Raw genomic sequence first — 21,020 nt, 5'->3', positions numbered from 1 at the left:
CTAATGGCTCTTATGACTTTGTATATATTGGTTTTAGGAAAATATCAGTAAACTTTTGAACTTTGCATGTGTCATGTCACACTTTTGTCGACCTTCAGCTTTTTCTCAGTTAAGTGAGCACAATATGTCTTCGATGTCTCTTTTAATTGGTTTCAATTTTATCTAATGGTTGTTTCGGCGAGTTTTTTTTTAATAAAAAAACGTTGCGATTTTTGCACGTCTGCCCACTTTTGAGGTTCATTTTTTGCATAAATTATCAGATTAGTGACAACTCCAATTGACCTCCAAAGAATTTGCAATGAAAGTTTCGGATGAATATCTTATGGTTTTGACCAATCCAAAACCATTGTCTCGCAAAATTTTTTAGATATTTTAATTTTTATTTGTGCTTCTTGCTCTTTTTTAAGTCATTCAATATATCCTTGATTATGAAAGATCTCAATGACTCTCGGATGTATAAATTAATCATTTCATTAGTTTCATATTATAGCTAAAGGTTTTAATGACTTTCAGACTAAGTTTTTTCAAAACACAAAAGTATTTTAAACCTTCTCCTTTTTTGTTCTTAATTTTGACATCATCTAAGTCGCATTATTGATAGTTATTATTAGCTTTTTGCTGAACCAAACATTCATTTGTCTGTTGGTTATGTTTTTTGACTGATATCTTTTGTGGCTCAGACAATTTGTTTTCATAATTATTTTCATGAGTTTTCTTTGCCCTTCGATGAAAGTTTCAGTTTTTTATGAACAGCAAGGGGCTCTTATAATTGTTCAAATGATTCATTTATTTGGAAATCATTTCGGTTCGCTGATTAATGGAATCCTATATATTAATCGCGTGAACACATAAGGCGGCATGTTTTAGAGGCATCACTGAGCAGCATTTTTTAACAGCACTACCGAAGAGCACGGTTAAGTGGTTGCTTAATTGGGGTTAAAGACCGAAAAAGTGTGCTTTAACGCCATTGACCGATTACTGTTTCTAAAAGGTCATTGATCGAAAAATGTTACAAAAGGTCATTGACCGAAAACTGTTGCCAAAAGGTCATTGAACTAAAATGTTGCTAAGAGGTCGTGTCATCTACCGAAAAAAGCTTTGTGAAAAATTCTGTTGCCGAAATTTTTTTGATAAAGAAAAAAACAATAATCCCTGTTTTAATGAACAAAAACAATAGTGTCGAAATTAATCGTATGAACACATAAGGCGGCATGTTTTAGAGGCATCACTGAGCAGCATGTTTTAACAGTACTACCAAAGAGCACGGTTAAGCGGTTGCTTAATTTTGATTAATGACCGATAAAGTGTGCTTTAACGCCATTGACCGATTAATGTTTCGAAGAGTTCATAGATCAAAAATTGTTACAAAAAAGTCATTCACCAAAAAGTGTTGCCAAAAGGTCATTGACCCAAAATGTTGCTAAGAGGTCGCGTCATCTACCGAAAAATGTTTTGCGAAAAAGCCTGTGCCGAAATTTTTTTGTTAAAGAAAAAGACAATAATCGGTGTTTCAATAAACAAAAACAATAGTTTCGAAATAATCATTGGCTGATTAGTGGTTCAGAAACCGGTCTCTGACGAAAAATTTCTTCAGAAAACGGTCTATGACTGAAAAGCTTCTGATACTTAAAATGTAAATGATCAAAATTGTGTAAAGACAAAAAGGGTTTATGACCGGAAAAAACATTGCTTTTTGTATTTCGTTGTCAAAAAATTGTTGTTGATGAAAAAGGTTGTCTTGAAAATTTGTGAAGGAAAACTCGCCGAAAACGTCAAGGATTAAAAGGTGGCTGGTGGAAATTTGTTTGTCAAAGATTCGCTGTACGAAAGCTTTCTAATACAGAAGAATTCAGCGAACGAAATTTGTGAAGTATAAAAGACCCAAAAGGTGCCGATTCAAAAACCAAAGTTAGGTGCCAAAAAATTGCATATGACAACACTGAGGTCTTGAAATAAATTCAAAATTTTTAGCGCTCAGTAGTGGACTTTTTCATATTAAGGGCTGTTACTATTAAATTATTGCATATAAAAGATGATAGGTATATAATTTTCCTTCTTTAATTTTTTCGAGGAAAATTTTGTTGGTGGCGTTAGCCAGCCCTTTAACTCATTTCTGTGTTTGTTGACTTCGTAAAAGCATTTGCCAACAATTCCTTTTTATCCGCACCTCTCGTCTGGGGAACATCCATCGTGTTCTCATTAGCACATTCAACTTTTTTTATGAGAACATGAATTCCTTGTGTCAACCAGGATCTGTTTTCTGTCCTCTTTTGAACTGTATCTCTCCCTTTTTTCATTTTCTTTATCTTTCTTTTTTCTGGTGTATAATTTTCTAGTTCTGCTCTTCAAGTGTTTTTATTTTCTTATCGCACTCAAGTTTTTGTTTTTGCGCTTGCTCACAATCTTGCTGTTCTTGTATTTTCTGTCTCATAGTTTCGGCTTCTTTTTTTGCTCTCCCATTTTACTTCATTCTATCGCTTTTGTTTTTTCTTGCGTTATTTCTCTCGCGCGCTTTCCTTTTTCCTTCTCTCTCTCTCTCTCTCTCTCTCTCTCTCTCTCTTTCATTTTCTTTTGCGGTTGTTTACTAACTTCTTCTTTTTTGTCTGTTTTTGATTCAATTTTTTGTTTCCTATCGTTTTTCGTACGCTGGGTTTCCGATGTTCTTATGGATTCTTTAGCATTGCATTCTTTCTTTTTTCCTCTCTCATCAATTTCGATTTTACTTTTTTTCTCGTTAATTCCCCCTTTTTTCGGTTTTCGGTCCCGTTGGCTTTCTCCCAGACTCGTTTTTTCTGTTTTCCTTCTCTGCTTTCAACCTTCTTTTGTTCTCTGTCTTTTGAGTTTATTTCGTATTTTTAAATCTATTTGCTCTTTGACTCGTTATATATTTCTGCTGCTATCGATCTCTCTCTCTCTCTCTCTCTCTCTCTCTCTCTCTCTTTCTCTCCCTCCTTATTACTCATTCTATCTGTTTTGTTTTTTTAATGCTCTGTTGTGGGTTAGTTTTTGTGGGTTTTCTGTTTTTTTTTCGCTCCACAATTTCTTCCCGTGCAAATATTTAGCTCAAATGTTAGGAAGATTTCAGCATTCTTTTTAAAGGTTAACTGGTTGCTCTCTATCAGATGGAGTGGAATTTAACGACAACTCAATTTTGTTATATAGTTCGACCACCATGTGATTTTTTAATAATACTGCGTTAAAGTTCACCATGCCACAATAAATTTTAGTTCTTGGAAATAACCTAAAGACATGGTTTTTTGACATTTCCAGCGTCATTTGGTTCCAAGATTATTACTACGATGTCAACTTGAGGACGGATGATTTGTAATAAAATTGATGACAATATGATACACTTTTTGGTTATTTTGGGTAGTTTTTGTTTTCCGATGTTTGTTGTTTTGGACAATTTGTTGTTTTTGTAATTGCTCTCGAACAAAGTTTCAAGCAATTATTTTAAGCATGTGTGTCTTTTTTGACGCCAAAATTTTGCTGGACCGTTTTCTTCTAGAACATTCTTCCGATTTCAGTTTTCGAGTGAGTTTTTTACGCTTGACTTTTTGATTGATTTGTGTTGCGCAGATTCGTAAATTAAGTCTGTTGCTAACATAAAATAGATTGTGACAGCTGGCTGACATACCGTGAAGCGTTGTTGGTAATGTCCCTAACTCTCAAGCAAGAGGATGCGGGTTCGAACCCCTCCCTAGTCAGAAATTTTTGAACCATAATTTTCTCTAGCCTACCCTTCTAAATTTTCCTCGCCAGTCGTTCGAGAGCAATTCGTCCGATGCTTGTCGTTTTTTGTTTTAATTGTAGTTTTTCATGTAAATTTTTGTTTCAGGACCACTACGACTTTGGAATGCGCGCCGTGAAGACAGTGATCAGCGCTGCTGGCAATCTGAAAAGAGAACACCCAGAGATGGATGAAGAGTTGATATGCCTCAGGGCTATTCGGGATGTGAACGTGCCCAAATTCCTGGTCGACGATCTCAAACTGTTTAATGGTGTAGTGTCTGACTTGTTCCCTGGCATCAAGTGAGCTTTCAAAGATTTGAAAACTCTTTAATATTTTTTTGGATTCTTTCTTTCTACAAAAGGAATTTTAGTTTTGCTTAACTCTATACATGTACAATGTTAGCTGCTTCTTATCTGCCGATGTGACCCTAAAGTTATTGTTTTTTCTGGTTTTAAAGATTATAAGTTGAATTGAGTAAGTATTTTTGTCAATTATTTCGACTGTATTTTGATAACATTGATACGAAGTAGAGTAGCTCAATAAGCTTCTTTTGCATCAACATATATATATGTACTGAAAATTAAAAGTATATAGCACTTATGAAGAGATCAAAAAATTGTTCGACCGACCTTAATTTCTGCATTTTGCTCGAGTGTTTTCTTTTCTCTTGTTAATTTTTTCTAATCTCTGTTCTCTTAATTTTATTGTTAAAACTCCGATGATAATGCAGCAGACTAATACATACTTGACAATTTGTCAAAATATAAACTTTTTTGTTCATAGGTTATTAATCTTTAAAAGGTTGATAAAATCAAAATATGTTTCTTTCTTCAGCGACAACAGGTACTTCACATTCATCGACAGACTACATGAAGGTTCCATGCCTCATCTTAGAAACAATTTTTAAAATTTCTGCTCCATAAATCACGTATAAGAATCATCTTTAATATAGATTGTCGCTTCTTGCTCATAACGACAAATGTTTAAATCAGTTCAAATTTCTAAATTGATGCGTTCATTTAAAAGAAATTTTTGCTCAGTTTAATCAGCTTTCTCAATTTATTGAAAATTTTTTTGCCATTTGTCCTTAGCGGTTCAATTTATAAAAAAGTATATGTTTTTTTAAAAAGAGAAACTTGAATTCCAATTTGGTAATATATTACATAGCATAACTTGAATATGGTTAGTTATAAATTAAGCATATTTAAAATAGAAGAAGGGTTCATCATTGGCATTAATATTAAGTAGATTAAATCGTTGCTTAAATCATGTTAATATTAAATCACGGCTTGGGTTTTTGGGATTTGTCAAAAAAATTTCCCTATTTTTCCAGGCAAGAATCAATCGATTATGGAGAGCTAGACAGTGCTCTACGGAAAACATGTCTTTACAAACAGGACTTGAAAGACGTTGATGGATTTGTTCTGAAATGCATCCAACTCTACGAAACCACAGTTGTCCGGCACGGGCTAATGTTGGTCGGGCCCACTTGTTCGGGTAAAACCAAGTGTTACAATACCCTACAAGCAGCATTGACCTCTCTTAAAGGTCAACCCGCTATCGGTGGAGGTCAATATGAACAAGTGCACACTTATGTGTTGAACCCGAAGTCTATAACAATGGGTCAACTTTACGGAGAATTCGACCTTCTAACGCATGAATGGTTAGTGATTTTTAATTCCTCTCGAATGAAATTTAAAGCAATCATTGTAAACGTGTGTCTTTTTTCTGCAAAATTTTTGCTTGACCGTTTTTTTCTCTAGAACATTATTTCGATTGCACTTCCTCTGTGACTTTTCACGCTTGACTTGTTGATTTTTTGGGTCTTTCCCATTATAGCCCCCCCCCCCTATGAAATTATAGCCCCCCATGAAATTATAGCCCCCCATTATGGTATTTATACCATGATTGGGGGGGGGGGGCTATAGGATATCTGACCACTAAGCTGGGGGAGGGGGGCTATAATGGGGAAAGACCCGATTTTTTTGAGCGATTTATTTGAATTGGGGCATTCAGAATAGCCTGTCGCTAAAATAAAACCGATTGTGAGTGTTGAACGTATGTAGCACGCGTGTGACGAAGAGGTTTACGTCCCCGACTCTTGTGTGACAACATAGTCGTGTTCAAAATATTCAAAATCTTGCATGAACGAATTTTTACTCTTGCTTTGATTTTGATTAGAAGTTCAAAGCACGTTACCATTTATTTATACAGGGAAGGAAACATTTTTTCAAAATAAATCACAGATGAGATATATTGATTATCAGCAGATTGGTAATTTAATAAATTGGTTATAATTTGGTAATAACTTGTATGGCCTAATAAGATATTGGACTAACCATTACTAGTAGTACATGCCTCAACAAATTTCATTATAAAATATCAATCGTATTCGGTCACATTTCGCCGGAAACGAAAAAAAAACAAAAAACAGTCAATTCCCATCTTTCTGGTAGTGAAATTATTCTAAACTCTTTTCCAGGACTGATGGTATTTTGTCATCACTGATCAGAATAGGAACAACAGCTCAGAATGAAGACAAGAGATGGTACATGTTCGATGGGCCAGTAGATGCTGTCTGGATCGAGAATATGAACACAGTGCTGGATGATAACAAAAAACTCTGTCTCAGTTCCGGAGAGATTATCAAACTCACTGAGGTATCCAACCTTGAAGTTCTCTAGAATTAGTTTTTAAATTTTTTTAACAAAATTAATTGGTGAATAAATTGCTGCCTGCAGTCGAGTGAGTCTTTTGATTGCAGAGATATAAACAAAACAGTTTGCCTGTGCCATTGAATTAATTATAACAGTACACAAATTATTATTAATAGCCGCCTCAGTTTCTCAGCTAGCTATTATAGTGCTCCTAATTTTTTTTACAATTCAAGGAAATCACATGCGGTAATTTCATTTTGATTTTTAATGTTTTTTCGATTTTTTGGATCGGATTTTTTTCGAAATGGATTTTCCTATCCATTCAAGGCCTAGTTTTTTGTTTGAACCAAAGATCTTTTTCTCGCTAGTGGTTTTTTTGTTCAGATGCGGCATTCTAAAAGTGCTTTTAGACAGCAGTTGCTCAGCAAAGAAATTCAAAATGAACAGAGTCAGTATCTAAAAACGAAATCAGAAATAGAAACGGGATAAACCCATAAAGCCCAATTTTAGGGTGTCCCGCTTTTTCAACCCTATTTATTTAACCCCCCATCATTTAACCCCGGTTTATTCACCCATGTATCATTTAACCCCTTTATCTTTTAACCCCTCTATCATTTCACCCCGATTTAAATCTTTCTATAAAATAAGGATAATTAAATTAACAATATAATCATTTGGCCATGCCTCAGCGGCCCGTGGGACTTGATATGAAACTATCACAACCGAACGTGAGATTAATTTATCCACTTAATTATGACAAGGCATGCCTTTAATGTCGACTGCTAAGTGACGGGATTAAATGATAGAGGGGTGAAAAAATCGGGGTTAATTGATAGGGGGTAAAATGAATAGGGGTGAAAAGAAGTAGAACCCAATTTTAGCTGCCCGGTACTCAACTTTGTTCTTAGTTACCATCTCTAATGCTTATTGGGTGTTGATACTAGCTCTGTGTTGTCTCACTACGAAACAGGAGTATGTTCAGCTCCAAAATGACATCAAAATGGTTAGCATTTTAAAATTGATTGTACAGAAATTTTTTTTCACTAGTTTTTTTTTCTTCTTTCAATCCTAATCTTGGTCATGGGAATCTGCCGGGTATTTTTATATTACAAATTGCAACTTAATATAACATTAGTAGACGTTAGTAAAAAATCGAAAATCGCGGAAACTTCGACAGGGGTGTACAAGGAACAGCTACAAAATTAATTTCCAGATTTCTGTTTTCAATTGTCAAAACCGTGTTCGAAATGCATTGTCTATAGGTAAAAGGAAACTGAGTTTTAGGGATCTCAGCGAGTTTCAGAAGTTCCTGCCCATCCAAATTCCAAGGAATTTTTGGATCTAATCTGTTTTGCCCCCAGTGTTTTTTACGCCCCCACCCAGTTACAAATTATATGTTATGTAGCACATTACTACGTAAAAAAATAGCACGTGCGCCTGTGGGGCATGAAAGATATAAGCCCACTAAGTTGGGGGGGGGGGGCAGAATAAATCCGAATTTTTCATGAATAAGTTTGATTTTCGAACAGAAAAAAAACCTGATTTTCCCAAAATTTGCATAATAACCGTCGGGTTTTTTCGAAAGCTTCGCATTTTTGAATTAGACTAATCTGATTTTATTCAGGCGATGACGATGATGTTCGAAGTGGCAGATCTGGCAGTGGCATCTCCGGCTACTGTGAGCAGATGTGGTATGGTCTACCTGGAACCCAGTATCCTCGGACTCTCTCCCTTCGTGTTCTGCTGGCTGAGAAGATTGCCAGAGATGTTCTTCGACCACAAAGCAGCTTTTGAGCAACTATTTGAGGTTAGTAACTGAAGTGTGTTTAGACTTCTATCTGTAAATTTATTGCATTTTCTAAGTTTCAAAATGTCAATCTTAAGCAGCTAGGTAACTTTTCTACCTATTTTTTTCTCAAAATTTGGGCACAAAAATTCCTTATTTGAGTTTTTTGTCTGGTTCTTGTGACTCAAATGTTTTACGAAAGCAACTACTGGACTCCATAACCGCAATAAAGCCACGCATAGCGTGCAGCTCAGCAGCTATTATAAAACATTACCGACTGACCTCGGAAGAATCGCTCTCGAACCACTAATGTGAGCTTTAATCAATTGCATGATTGCGGCTAAGAACTTCACTGGGTGCTTTAAATAACCTCATCAGAGGTTAATATATAACACTATTAAGGTTTAAAGAGAATAAATGGCAGCAGTTCAAGGGTGCAGAAATTCAAGGGTACAGAAACTCAAGGGCGCAAAAGTTACCCGAAAAGTGAAAAAACGGTTAAGTGAAAATTTTGCATTAAAAAAACAGCCGGTAGAGTACCGGAAATGACTCGAAGCGTTGGGCATTATAACATATAAGCTAACCTTAACAAAATCAGAACATCAAAATGTTCACGAGAAAAAGCCAAAATAGCCCAATAAAACATTAAAAAAGTGTTTTAGAAAATGCAGACACTATTTTTCAGTTCAGAGGTGTGGGCGGGTGTGTGTGTGTGTGTGGGGGGGGGGGGGGGGTGGCAGGTAGGTACGGGGGCGGGTAGGTGGGGTCTGTAGTTTATAAAAGTAGGAGTGACTTATGTAGGATTTCTAAAAAATCTCAAAACGACCTCTTCACCTTGAGTATTATCAGCAGTTCCTAATTACTATAGATTACAAATAGCTATTGTTAAAGTCCAATATTCGAAAACATAGATCAAGAATCAAAAATGGAGGTGAATGTTCGAATAGAAAAAGTCAGAATTCAAGTCATGAACAAAACAAATTTGTATTCTGCTAAAGGCATAGTTGGTAGAACACTATACGACTCGATGAGTCGTGCCATATAATTACTAACCTAACCTTACCTTACAATAGCCTAATAAAACTGTAGACATGGTTTTAAAAAATGGTTCACAGCTTTTAGTTAAGTAGTCTTGGTAGGCGGGGGTAGGTGTAGAGGGTGTGGGTGGAATGGAGTAGTTTTTTTGGGGGATAGGTGGGTGGTGTTGTGTGGAGTGGATAGGGAGAAACGACTGTTATGGGATAAAAATTTCTCATAATGATCTTTTCAAGTTGAATATCAGCCGCTGTTACTAATTTCTATGTGTTAGAAAGCTACTGTTGAATTTGAAGGTTCGAAAACAGAACTCAAAAATGAAATCAATGTTTGAAAACAAAAGTCAAAAGTTCAAGTCATGACTTCAGCTAAAAGAAACATAACCGGGAGAGTACCGGAAACGACTCGAAGCATCGTGCAATAAAATTTTTAAACTAACGCTACCAAAATCAAAATGTCAAAAAAGAGTGAACAAGAAAAATTGTTAGCCTAAAAAACTGTAAACTGTAAAATGTTTTTAAAAAATGCAGACACAATTTTAACTTCACAAAGGGGTTGCGGGGATAGGTCAGGAGTCGGGCGTAGGTAGAGAGTTGAGGGTACGTGGGGGTTAGTTTAGGGGGGATAGGTTGGGGTGTAGGAGGTAGTTAAATGGGGTTAAAAATTCGGGTCTTTGCCATTATAGCCCCCCACCCCCAGCTTAGTGGTCAGATAACCTATAGCCCCCCCCAATCATGGTAAATATACCATAATGGGGGCTATAATTTCATGGGGGGTCTATAATGGGAAAGACCCAAAAATTCTTTAATTGACCGCTTCACCTTGAATGTTGTCAGTAGTTTCCAACTGATATACATTACAAACTAAGCTATTGTTAAAGTCCAACGTTCGAAAACAGAAGTCAAGAATCAAAAGCGGAGGGAAATGCTCGAATAAAAAGAATTTAAAATTCAAATCTTGAACGAAGTTGCTGTTTTAAAAAGTCTATAAAAACAGCCGGTAGAAAAGAGGAGACGACTCGAAGAGTCGTGCACTATAATCTCGTGCACTATAAAATTAGAAAAATCAATGGGAAAGAGCCGGGGGCTTACCTATATTGGGAATATCAAAGAGAAAAAAATAAATGCCTAATGGAGCTATAGGGTTAGGTGATAGGTAGGTGGCGGGTTCTGTAATTCGGATATAGGGAGGGACGAAAACGTATCAAAATGACCTTTCGACCATGAACATTACCAGCAGTACCTAATCACTATGTATTAGTAACTAAGCTACTGTTAAAGTCCGTTGTTCGGAAACAAAAGTCAACGTTCTAAAACAATAGTGAATGTTCGAAAACAAAAGTCAAAAGTACAGGTCATGAACAAACTTGCTTCCGCTAGGAAAAAAACCAGTAGAATCTCAATACTCCTCTTCGAGTCGTACAAACCTGTAGAATCTCAATATTCCTTCGAGTCATAAAAAAGACACACACGTTTACAATAATTGTTTCACTTTGAGAGCAATACCTAACTCAAAAGAGACTCTGAACTGCACATATGCTTCAAAATTGGTTGATTTTCAAAACAGATGAAAATGTTAATTCAAAACAACAATCAAATTTCACCTTAGCGAGATATAAGTTCTGTGAATACTTAAAAAGTCAAAGTTTTTTTAATCCCCCCAGCACTTCCAAATGTGTTGTTTTGTAGCAGGTTGCTATATAAAGAAATAGCACGTGCGTCTATCGAGGGGAAGAAAGAGTGCGCAAAAGTTATACGTCCACTAAGGTCCGAAAGTTTAAGGGGTATTAAATTTGCAGCAAAATATCTCTCTGTCGGGGAATCGAACCCCGGTCTCCAGAGTGACAGTCTGGGATACTCACCACTATACTAACAGAGATCTGAGAACTTCAGCAGTTCAACGAATAGAGTTTCAGCAAAAAGTGTTTCAACCACTATTTGAAGATCCAAATAAAATCCATCCAATCAATGAAGACGTTGAAATTTTGGACACTAAATTATACTTACTCATCGTTTTAGATCTACATGGAGCCGGCAGTCCAGTTTATCCGGTCTAGTTGTAAAGAGATTGTGACGTCAGTGGATGGATGTCTCACTTTCTCCCTCCTCAAGCTACTCGAGTGTTTCTTCACACCTTTCCTCCCCAAAGAGGTAACTCATGCTTCACTTTGTACGGGTTTTAACTTTTTTAAGCCATGAGGCAATAGTTGAATATATAAAAGATCGTTTCGTGGTTTAAGCGACTCTAAGATGAGTGTGTGGTTACTAAATAGTTGTACGAATAAATGATGAGAGTTGCCGCTGCTTTTTACTGCAGCAGTTCTATTAGCATTTCGGATCTTTTCGGTTTTTGCCCCCTCCCCAGTCCTATATAACCAGTCCGTTTGCACCCCCAAATATGTAATTTTAGGTCCTTAGAGATCCCTTATTTTAGTCATAAATTGCCGGCACCGCTATAGGATTGAATGCATTTTTGTTTCCGGTTGTCAACAAAATTAGTGCCATAAAGCTATTCTGCGAAAGATAAGCGCAAAAATAACAAAAACACGTATTATTATTTGTTTGCTTACGTTATAAGAACAAGTGAATTTCTTTAAATATGTTAATTTCAAAATTTTGCTGCATCATTAAATTCTGAATGCCGTTCATACATAATTGTATAAATAAGTGTATGAAATGCAAACAATATGCTATGACATGTGTAAATTAGGGGTGCAAATGAACGGGGGCAAAACAGAAAAAAATCCAGGAATTCGACATAATAAGAAATATTAAATCAATTTTTGTTAGTAGAATGAAGTTTTCTGCTCAAGGGACGTGTTGAATTGATGTCTTTTTGACTTTGACCATTTTCTGTTTATGTTTCAATATTTGTTTCGCCTAATTGGGCTCACGGGTTTGTTTAAAGTTAACTAGGAAGGAAAATTAGATTTTTAGTAAGGTATTCGGAAATTTTTTTATTTGTGTAACTGATTATGCAAAATTTTTCTGCCTCTTTTCTGTTATAGCCCCCACGTTGATTTGCACCCCCCCCCATGGAATATTGTTTGCATTTCATAAACTCACATAGTTAAACACAAACTGCATTTACAATATAATGATGCAGCGAAGTTTGAAATTCACGCGTATGTAAGAAGTTACAATTTGTATATAATTGAAGTGATAGTTGAATAATGCGTGTTATTGTCAATTCGATATGTATTTTGCCCATCAACAATTTTATCAATCTATTTTTCAAGTAATCGAGAGCTAAAATCCCTTCAATTTATCTCTGATGACGACATATTACACTTATCAAAACAAGTATCGATAAGCAACAAAAATTGAATTTCTGGGGGTTGCAAACACATTGGCTATATAAGGCGAGAGGGGGGCGGCTAAAAAAGAAAAGAGCCATTTTTAGCCAACTTATGCGTTTCAGGTCCAAATTGTTTAGGAAAGCTGATGTATCTTCTTTATTGTGGCTTGATTTTTCCTGATCCATAAGTTTTTAACAATTTTAGTATCACATATTTTGCGTGTAAATTAATCATTAAAGTTGGTCAATCGCTTAAAGTAACTGAACTGATTTTCTTGTCAATTTTGTTCTCTTAGCGTTTTCCCAGCAACAAACAACTATTCAATTTTTTTTTTACAAAAATGGATGGAAGTATGTGTTTTTCTATTTCATTAGCTCCGTTAGATTTTTCTGGCGTTTACCTTTTTTGAACAGTTTGTGGACTTCTGAGGTTTTCATCGGTTTGCTTTTGATGAATAGAGTGACGTTTTAAATTTATTAGTTAGTTTACTTCAAAAATGTGAAAGCAGCAATTTGACTGTTTGCAGACCCGGGCTGAACTGCAAGTCAAGATCAGTACTGGGCACGTCAAATTGCAAGTCTACAAGCATATATCAGTACTGTGCACGTCTAAAAACAAGTCTGCAAGTCTGACAAGTCTTTACCAAGACTTGGATTACACTTGCAAGTTGATTCCCAAGTAAAAACCAATTTTTCAAAAAATTTCGAGTGAAATTTTCGAATTCAAAAAAATTTCGCAACGTGCCACGATTTTTGCATTAATTTTTCGGCACTTTCTCGGGACCCCTGAAAACGGATGCAGACCGATGCCAACTCATTCCAACTGATGCCTCAAATTGGGCCGTTTTTAGGTGTTTCTGGGCCGTTTTCAGCCATTTTTCAGCCGTTTCAGCCATATTTCAGCCGTTTCAGCCCCTAAAATGCCAAGACTTGCATTTGGACGTGCACGTCTTGGCCAAGACTTGCATTTGGACGTGCACGTTTTGGCCAAGACTTGCATTTAGACTTGCACGTCTAGGCCAAGACTTGCATTTAGACTTGCACGTCTAGGCCAAGACTTGCATTTAGACTTGCACGTCTAGGCCAAGACTTGCATTTAGACTTGCACGTCTAGGCCAAGACTTGCATTTAGACTTGCACGTCTAGGCCAAGACTTGCATTTAGACTTGCACGTCTAGGCCAAGACTTGCATTTATACTGACAAGTGTAAAAAGTGACATGATCATAGCTCTGAATCAGTACTGATATAAGACTTGCAATTTGACGTGCCCAGTACTGATCTTGACTTGCCGTTGTCCGGGGAGCGTTGACTTCCGTTTTCGAACATTGGGTATCAGTTTCGTTCTAGACTACTTAGTTGATGCAGTAGTTTGTAATCTCTGGTCATTTTCCAGCTGAAAAGGCCAGTTTGAGAGGTCTAGACGCAAAAATGAATTTGACATTTTGTTCTCGAAAAGTAGACAAACAGGTATAGCCTGGAAGATATTAAAAAACTCCCTCTTATTAGAGCTTCACTAGTCCCTAAGTGTATCTAGCATTCCTCAAAGCTGTTGAGAAAAAAGAAAATCTTTGTATGAAAGTATTTTTAGTCAGAAAACTGCAAGGTACTTTTGCGCCTCAGAAATGACAATCTTTTTGTTGTGAAACCTAAGTTTTAAAAAACATGCATTTGCACATTTTACGTCGTTTTTACGCAACATGCATTTCTATCGTCTGCTTTGTATGCCTCATAGATGTGAATCCTGTTTCTAATTTTTTTCTACTATTTTCTGGCAATCTCGTTGCTCATTATCATAATTTTTACGTCATATTGTACAAATTTTAATGTTTTATTTTGCTTAGATTTGAACAGGCGATTTTGGTTTCTGAAAAGGGTAATTTCTATTGAAAAGAGTGTTGAAATAAGTCTTGAAATTAGATTATTTGCCCAATTTAGATGGCAAAAATGGTCGGTGGTTAATGATTTTTTTTTGATAATCATTTTCTTAATTTTGGTTATAGGGTGAGCGGCCAATCTCCCAAGATGTGATAGACCAGCTGCCGAAGCTGATCGAACCCTGGTTCATGTTTGCCCTTGTGTGGAGTATCGGGGCCACATGTGACGAAAGCAGTCGGGAGAAATTCAGTAACTGGCTCAGACAGACCATGAAGGACAATAATGTGAGTAATTTTGGTTCCATTCGTTTTGTGGCGTGATATAAATATTTATTTTTTATACAAACGGAAGAGAAGAATGATGCGTTTTTAAATTTAATAATGGGTGGCTCAGCTACACAATTAAGGAATGAACTAAACATATATGCCGGTATTATAGGGAAAAAATAACATTCCTTAAAAGTTTTTTAATAAACAAACAGGTTTAAGTTCCAAATATTAATCAATCTTTGCGCTGGAACTGGAAACTATTCGAGTACGTCTTCTGGTAAGTTGTGCGCGCAACTATACTTTTATGCAAAATAGTTTTCCTTTCAGTTTATGTATTCCAATTTATGTTTTTAGTGCCTGAATTGTTGATCGTTCATACCTTGGATATTTTTTCAATCCCAATCTTTGGGGTGGGGTTTTATTTTTGATTCCTTTGTTTGCAGGCGCAGCTTCCCTTCCCAGAGGGTGGATTGGTGTATGACTTTGTTTTTGATGATGGTGGACTCAGCCAAGGTGGAGATTCCGCCGGGGGAGAGGAGGAGGCGGATGATGATGCCAAAGCTGAGGTACTTTTTTACTCCTTAGATAGTGGTGTCAAGAAATTTTCCTCAGTTTATCTCGATAAGATCTTTTAGATTTTGTCAAGTGTTCCCTGCCAAGAATTCTTGATGTTTCCAATTCTTGACAACATGTTTCTGATTTTATCGCCAATTTCAAGATCTTACATATTAACGTGGGAAATATTAAGTTTCATTTAACTGAGCGCTTTTGACCATTTATTTTAGTCCAGTTTATGTTGTGGTTGTCTTGGTTGCCCCAGATCAAAACTGTAGATACTGGCTCAGAACTTCAATATGTTGATATCTATCCGATTAGTAGTATCGTATGTATACAGGAAGATCGGGGGGGGGGGGGGGAGATCCTTTGGAGATCCGTTCGGCAGAGGGGGATCACTGATCCCTTAGGGGAGATCCTTCGAGATCCTTTCGGCAGAGGGGGATCACTGACACCTTAGGGGAGATCTTTTATGTTAAGAAAGTGGTAATTATGCTACATGTATCTGTCTGGCGGCTTATTGTTGGTATATATATTTCGCGAGTGTGAGGGAAGATCCTTCATGTGAGCGGTATTTTCGCTACATGTATTTGTGTGAATATACTTTGGTTGGGAGTGGTCAATCCTAGGAGGTACCATTAGGATTCATTTTGCCAGAATAATATTTGTTGAAAAGGATGGCCAAAACGATAGCAACCATTGATCTAAAAAATATTCATGAAATTTACCTGGAGATAAAGAACAATTATCCAAAATACGGTGAAAGGTTTCTGTATTTTCTAGCTGCTTGCCAATACCTTGACCCTGATATTGATTTCGAGGCAACATTGAAGCTGAGACCGTATGGAGGTCTAATTGGAATTGATAATTCGTCGCTGGACAACTACTTCAAATCGTCCAAAATACTTCGACTTCATGCAATACTCCACGATGCATCAGGTTTTATAGCAGAGTACAGTCGTAGAGGCCCTGGATACTCCTATGTGTTACCTTGTCCAATTACGAACGAGTATTTGGGTCACATCACGGGATTGGCTTTTTGTTTGTTTGTGAAGACGTTCAAAAACAATTTGTTCACTTTGTTGGAATGCTGAAACAAGAAATAGTGATATTGGATTTTGAAGGTTTTCGTTACAAGAAAACTGGTTTTATAATAAAAGAGTTATCGCTTTGTTCAAATAATTATTCGGACACAATTCTTTTTCTTCCGCCAGTTTCCTACAACTCACTTTCCGCTAGTGACAGGAGATCTCATAAGTGGGTTACTAAATTTTTACATGGTTTGTCTTGGAACAGCGGTACTTATCCTTATTGGTTTCTATCGCAAATTTTTGTCGCCATTAAACTTCGGTTTCCGTTAGGGAAATTTTATGCCAAAGGGAAAGAGAAAACAGAATCACTCCAAACTCTCTTGTAGAAAGAGGTAATAGATTTGGAAACTCTTCTATGTCCGAAAGTTGAAGATATTAAATCGCCAATTGATAATATTACTTGTGCTCTCCACTCTTTCTACCTACCGGAAAAGCAAAAGAGGAAACATTGTGCTAAAAGGAAAGCACAGCTGTATTTCTATTGGATCTCTCTGCCATCCAATGAGCCGTCGAGTGGAGAAGGCAGCTCCGTCAGTTCTTCAAGTGAATTTATCTCCAAGTTTGACAGTATGCAGTTACATAACGAATGATAATCAGTTCACATTGACTTTTTTAAAAGAAGAGAAAATAGAATCACGGGGACAGAATTTTCTGCGAAAACAACAGATTCTCTGCAACACTAAAGAAATTGAGACGCTGAAGAAATATCTTTCATTACTTGAATATTTTCAAATGTATCATGTCGTTACAACAGAAAATGAGAAAACTGAAACTAACCCCTTTACCTACGCCCAAGTGGCCAGCACCAGTTCAAGTACCTCTGGACGATGACAATCTCCCTGATGAAATTAAAATGTTGGTCAGTGAAGGCAACGTAGAGTCTATTGTCTACTATGGAAGTGGTTACGGAATGCAGGCAAACTATAAAGTGACTTACAAAAAAGACGACAAAGACTCTAGATATACTACTTATGAATTTTTTGGATTGAAAGAGAGACTAACAAAAATGCAATTTAAACTAAAAATCAGAGTGTAAATTCATTTTTGCAAATAACTTATTTTCAAATGAGTGTTAAAGAAGACCAGATAGACTCCGCTAATGTAGGGGGTTTGAATGCTTTAGTTTTTGATGAGGAAAATCATGAGAGGCGTTCGTGGAAGTTTTTTAATTCTCGGCTACCACGTTCCGAAGTCGTCTATTTTACTCAAATTTTGATAATACTTTTTCTTATTGTAGTGTCTTTAACCAAGCTTATGTTTTCCCAACTTGATTGTGAGGAATCAACATTTTGGTTTTCATTGCTTTCGTGCACAGTTGGCTACGCTCTTCCAAATCCAAAGCTATGAACAATATAATATCCACTAGCGATAGGCTTTTTATGGCTGTTTGTGGTCCGTCGTGTTCTGGAAAAACTGAACTTATATTCCAAATGTTATTGAGAAACACCTTCTATCCAACCTTTAGTTCTATTTACTTTTTCTATCAACACGAGCAGCCAAAGTTCAGCACAATAGAGCGTAAAGTGAACATTTTTTTCACTAAGTTTTCTGGATTCGAATTCATTTCTCAGCTGGAAAATTGTCTGCTTGTGTTTGACGATTCGTGTGAAGAAATTTTCAATGACAAAGAATTTTCAAAACTTGCAACTGCGGGACGCCATAGAAATATTAGTGTGATTTATGTTAAGCATAACTTATTTCAACAGAGTAAATGGTCGCGAACGATTGATCTGAACACAACCCATATCATTTTGTTTAAATCACCTAGAGACATACAGCAGATCACCTATGTCGGAAAACAGTTGAACAATACAAATTTTTTGAAGGAAAGCTATGAACTTGCAACAAAACAACCCTTTGGACACTTACTCATTGACTTAGATCCAAAAACATCAGACTCCTTGCGTTATTGTTCAAATATTGTACAACCAGGTCCAACAATTTTTTATCTACCGTCCTCCAAAGCGTTTATCACTACTTTGACAGATGAGAGAGAAAGAGTTATGTATGCTAAAGCAAATTCTCGAGCTGCCCGAGAGCAATTTCAGAAAGTTCCTCAAACAAGCACCAAATAGCTTTATAAACTTTCTCTGTGAGTGTTTGCTCAATGTGATCAATGGCAACGTTCCAGTGAACAGGCAGTTACTTAAAAATCAGGAAAAATCATTTCAACAAATATTATCAAAGAAAACAAGTTTGGAGAAAAAGCGAAACGTTTTAGCCAAAAAACCAGAACTCATTCGAGCGTTGGGATTGTCGTGCTATATTTACTTGAAGGCAGAATAATGCATGCAGAAGAGTTTGTTTTGATCCCTAAAAGAATGTTCATTTCAAAAAACCCAACCAAGGAAGAAATATTTGATAATCCAATGTATCAGCAAAAAGCAACTCAGTTAGCACTCCTACAGAGGACTAATCCCAATTTTGAACGAAATAATGAGAAAAAAGTACAAGATGCGGACACTAACACTGATTGGTCGATCAAGAGAACAAAGAGTAGCGGTGATGTGACAAGTGATGCAGACGATGTAAGAAGCTAATCGTTTTTTAGCGATGACAGTGAAATAGAGCCAATAGTGAGAAAAAGGAGGGATTCAGCATTCGACTCAATAATGCTAGAACTGAAACTAGTGGATGAAAACAAAACAAAAAGAGCTGCAATTATCCTAAATAAAATTTTCAATTCAAATAATGTTTCTATTAGTGAAGAGACCAACATTCTGCACATTAACGATGAGCCTCAAGGAGTAGATGTAACAAGCTTTTTGTACAATTTACAACAACCCACAAAAAAAATTGACTTGTCAAAGTATACCAAAATCTTGAGTGAACTTGATATATCAGCTGACTTGGTTTATAATACTCACGCAAAAAAAGTTGTAGATCAGTTTTACAGTGAAGATGAAAAGGAAACTGCATCCAAACAACTAAAGCAAGAAACAAAAAAAGAGCAGGAAGGAAGACGATCTGAACCAACGAAGAAACATGCAAAGCCAAGAGTCGATGAAAGTAAAGAGAAGACAGCGGAAGAGGCGCGTAGAAAAGACTGGGATATCTATTGACGATGTGCGAAAACTTGACAAGCTCTATTTAAACGGTCCTGCGTCATTTGGAAGCGCAAAGAGATTGCAAAATTTGAGTAACTTATCAATGAAGAAAATTAAAATGTATCTGGAAACGAAACCATCTTTTAACAAATACCGATCACGTCGCCTCAGGTTTCCAAGGCTTAAAGTTGTTGTTAACGACATAAATGAGATCTGGTCCGTAGATCTAGCATATGTTGATAAACTTGCAAAACACAACGGTGGTGTAAAATATCTGCTTGTGGCTGTTGACTGTTTGTCAAGATATCTCAGGGTTGAGCCACTGAAAACAAAATATGCCACAGAGACAGCACAGGTCTTCAAAAAGATGATCAAGCACAAACAACCTGAGAAAGTTTGGGTTGATGATGGTGCAGAGTTCCTAGGTGCCTTCAAAGCCCTATGCACTGAACGCGGAATTCATTTATACAGTACATTCAGTGAGAAAAAGTCTGCTTTTGCGGAAAGAAATATACGCTCTTTGAAAAATATAATCTACAGATATTTGGAAGAAAAGTGGACTTATTCATATCTAGACAAATTGGATGCGTTTGTTAAAACAATCAATTCTAGAGTAAATCGAACGATAAAGCTCGCTCCGAACAAAGTCACGAAGAAAGACGTTCCAAGGCTTGTGTCCTTGACTGCAAATACAACAAATTTTCAAAAGCCCAAATTCTATATTGGTGATTTTGTGCGCATAGTGAAAAAAGAGCAGACTTTCGGGAAGGGCTACAAACAGTCGTTTACTGACGAGATATTTGAAATCGCATCTATCCCGACATTGCATCCTCCCACGTATTCTCTTATTGATGCGGATAAAGAAGTTATCCGGGGTAAATTCTATCAACCCGAACTTCAACCAGTACGAGAGTCTCCTCTAAAAAATGGAAAGTAAACGATTCGAAGACAAGTTTACGGTACATGTTATTTCTAGCGCTTCGATGGAGATCTTTGATCAAAACACACTAGCTTCGTTCAGAAATTTTTTCAACGATGAAATTCAACTATCTGGCGACTGGAGGGTAGCTCTAAGCGAAATTATTTTTCCGACCAAAATTCAGCATGTGGTGAATGGAGATTTGATAGCATATAGTCTTAAGGGTTACGAGGACTCACAAAGAATCTCATCTGATGCCAATGTCATTTCTCGACCTTACAGTGGAGAAAAATTCTCTTTCATGACTGGAAACTTTGAAACTGTTGCTCAACTTTTATTTACTATCAAGCGAACAGTTGGACTACCTAATTTTTCGTTTCGTGAAATCAAGAGTACTGGAAAATACGAAATACTTTTTGGTAAAAATGAGGGAATCACTTTTCCTAGTGAAGAAATACCCAGTATTGTGGGTTTTACAGGAATTCCAGATAAACATGGTGTACATATTGGGTACAAAATGAATACAGCTACATCAAATAAATTAATGAAGAGCGATGAGACAAAAGCTTTTTATGGAGAATTCCCTGCTGATCTGTGCGCGGGAAAGCACTTAATATTCATATACACAAACATTATCGAGTATCAATATGTTGGTGATGCTAAGGCGCCTTTATTACGTGTCATTGATTCGAAACAACGTCTGAAAAACGGTAGCGTGTGTGAACTTGAACCAACACATAGAATAGTTTTTTCAA

At 36.5% G+C, this 21,020-nt stretch overlaps 1 protein-coding gene and 1 non-coding gene across 2 annotated transcripts in view; one reads left to right on the top strand and one right to left on the bottom strand.

Annotated features, from left to right (window-relative positions):
* LOC142352043 (dynein axonemal heavy chain 1-like) overlaps nucleotides 1-21,020 on the top strand; it is a 234,705-nt gene that overhangs the window by 57,300 nt on the left and 156,385 nt on the right. The window contains 7 exon segments of the mRNA XM_075404390.1: nucleotides 3,839-4,032; nucleotides 5,067-5,396; nucleotides 6,216-6,393; nucleotides 8,015-8,197; nucleotides 11,230-11,361; nucleotides 14,510-14,668; nucleotides 15,097-15,219. Of these exon segments, the coding sequence (XP_075260505.1) occupies nucleotides 3,839-4,032; nucleotides 5,067-5,396; nucleotides 6,216-6,393; nucleotides 8,015-8,197; nucleotides 11,230-11,361; nucleotides 14,510-14,668; nucleotides 15,097-15,219 (1,299 nt within the window).
* On the bottom strand, nucleotides 11,018-11,089 carry Trnad-guc (transfer RNA aspartic acid (anticodon GUC)). The gene has a single exon. It is a non-coding gene; the product is annotated as a tRNA-Asp (tRNA).

Source organism: Convolutriloba macropyga, chromosome 13, assembly GCF_964194025.1.
Source record: "Convolutriloba macropyga chromosome 13, txConMacr16.3, whole genome shotgun sequence".
Classification (NCBI taxonomy): domain Eukaryota; kingdom Metazoa; phylum Xenacoelomorpha; order Acoela; family Convolutidae; genus Convolutriloba; species Convolutriloba macropyga.
The sequence above is the reverse complement of the archived record's forward strand: the minus strand, read 5'-3'. Positions and strand labels throughout refer to the sequence as shown.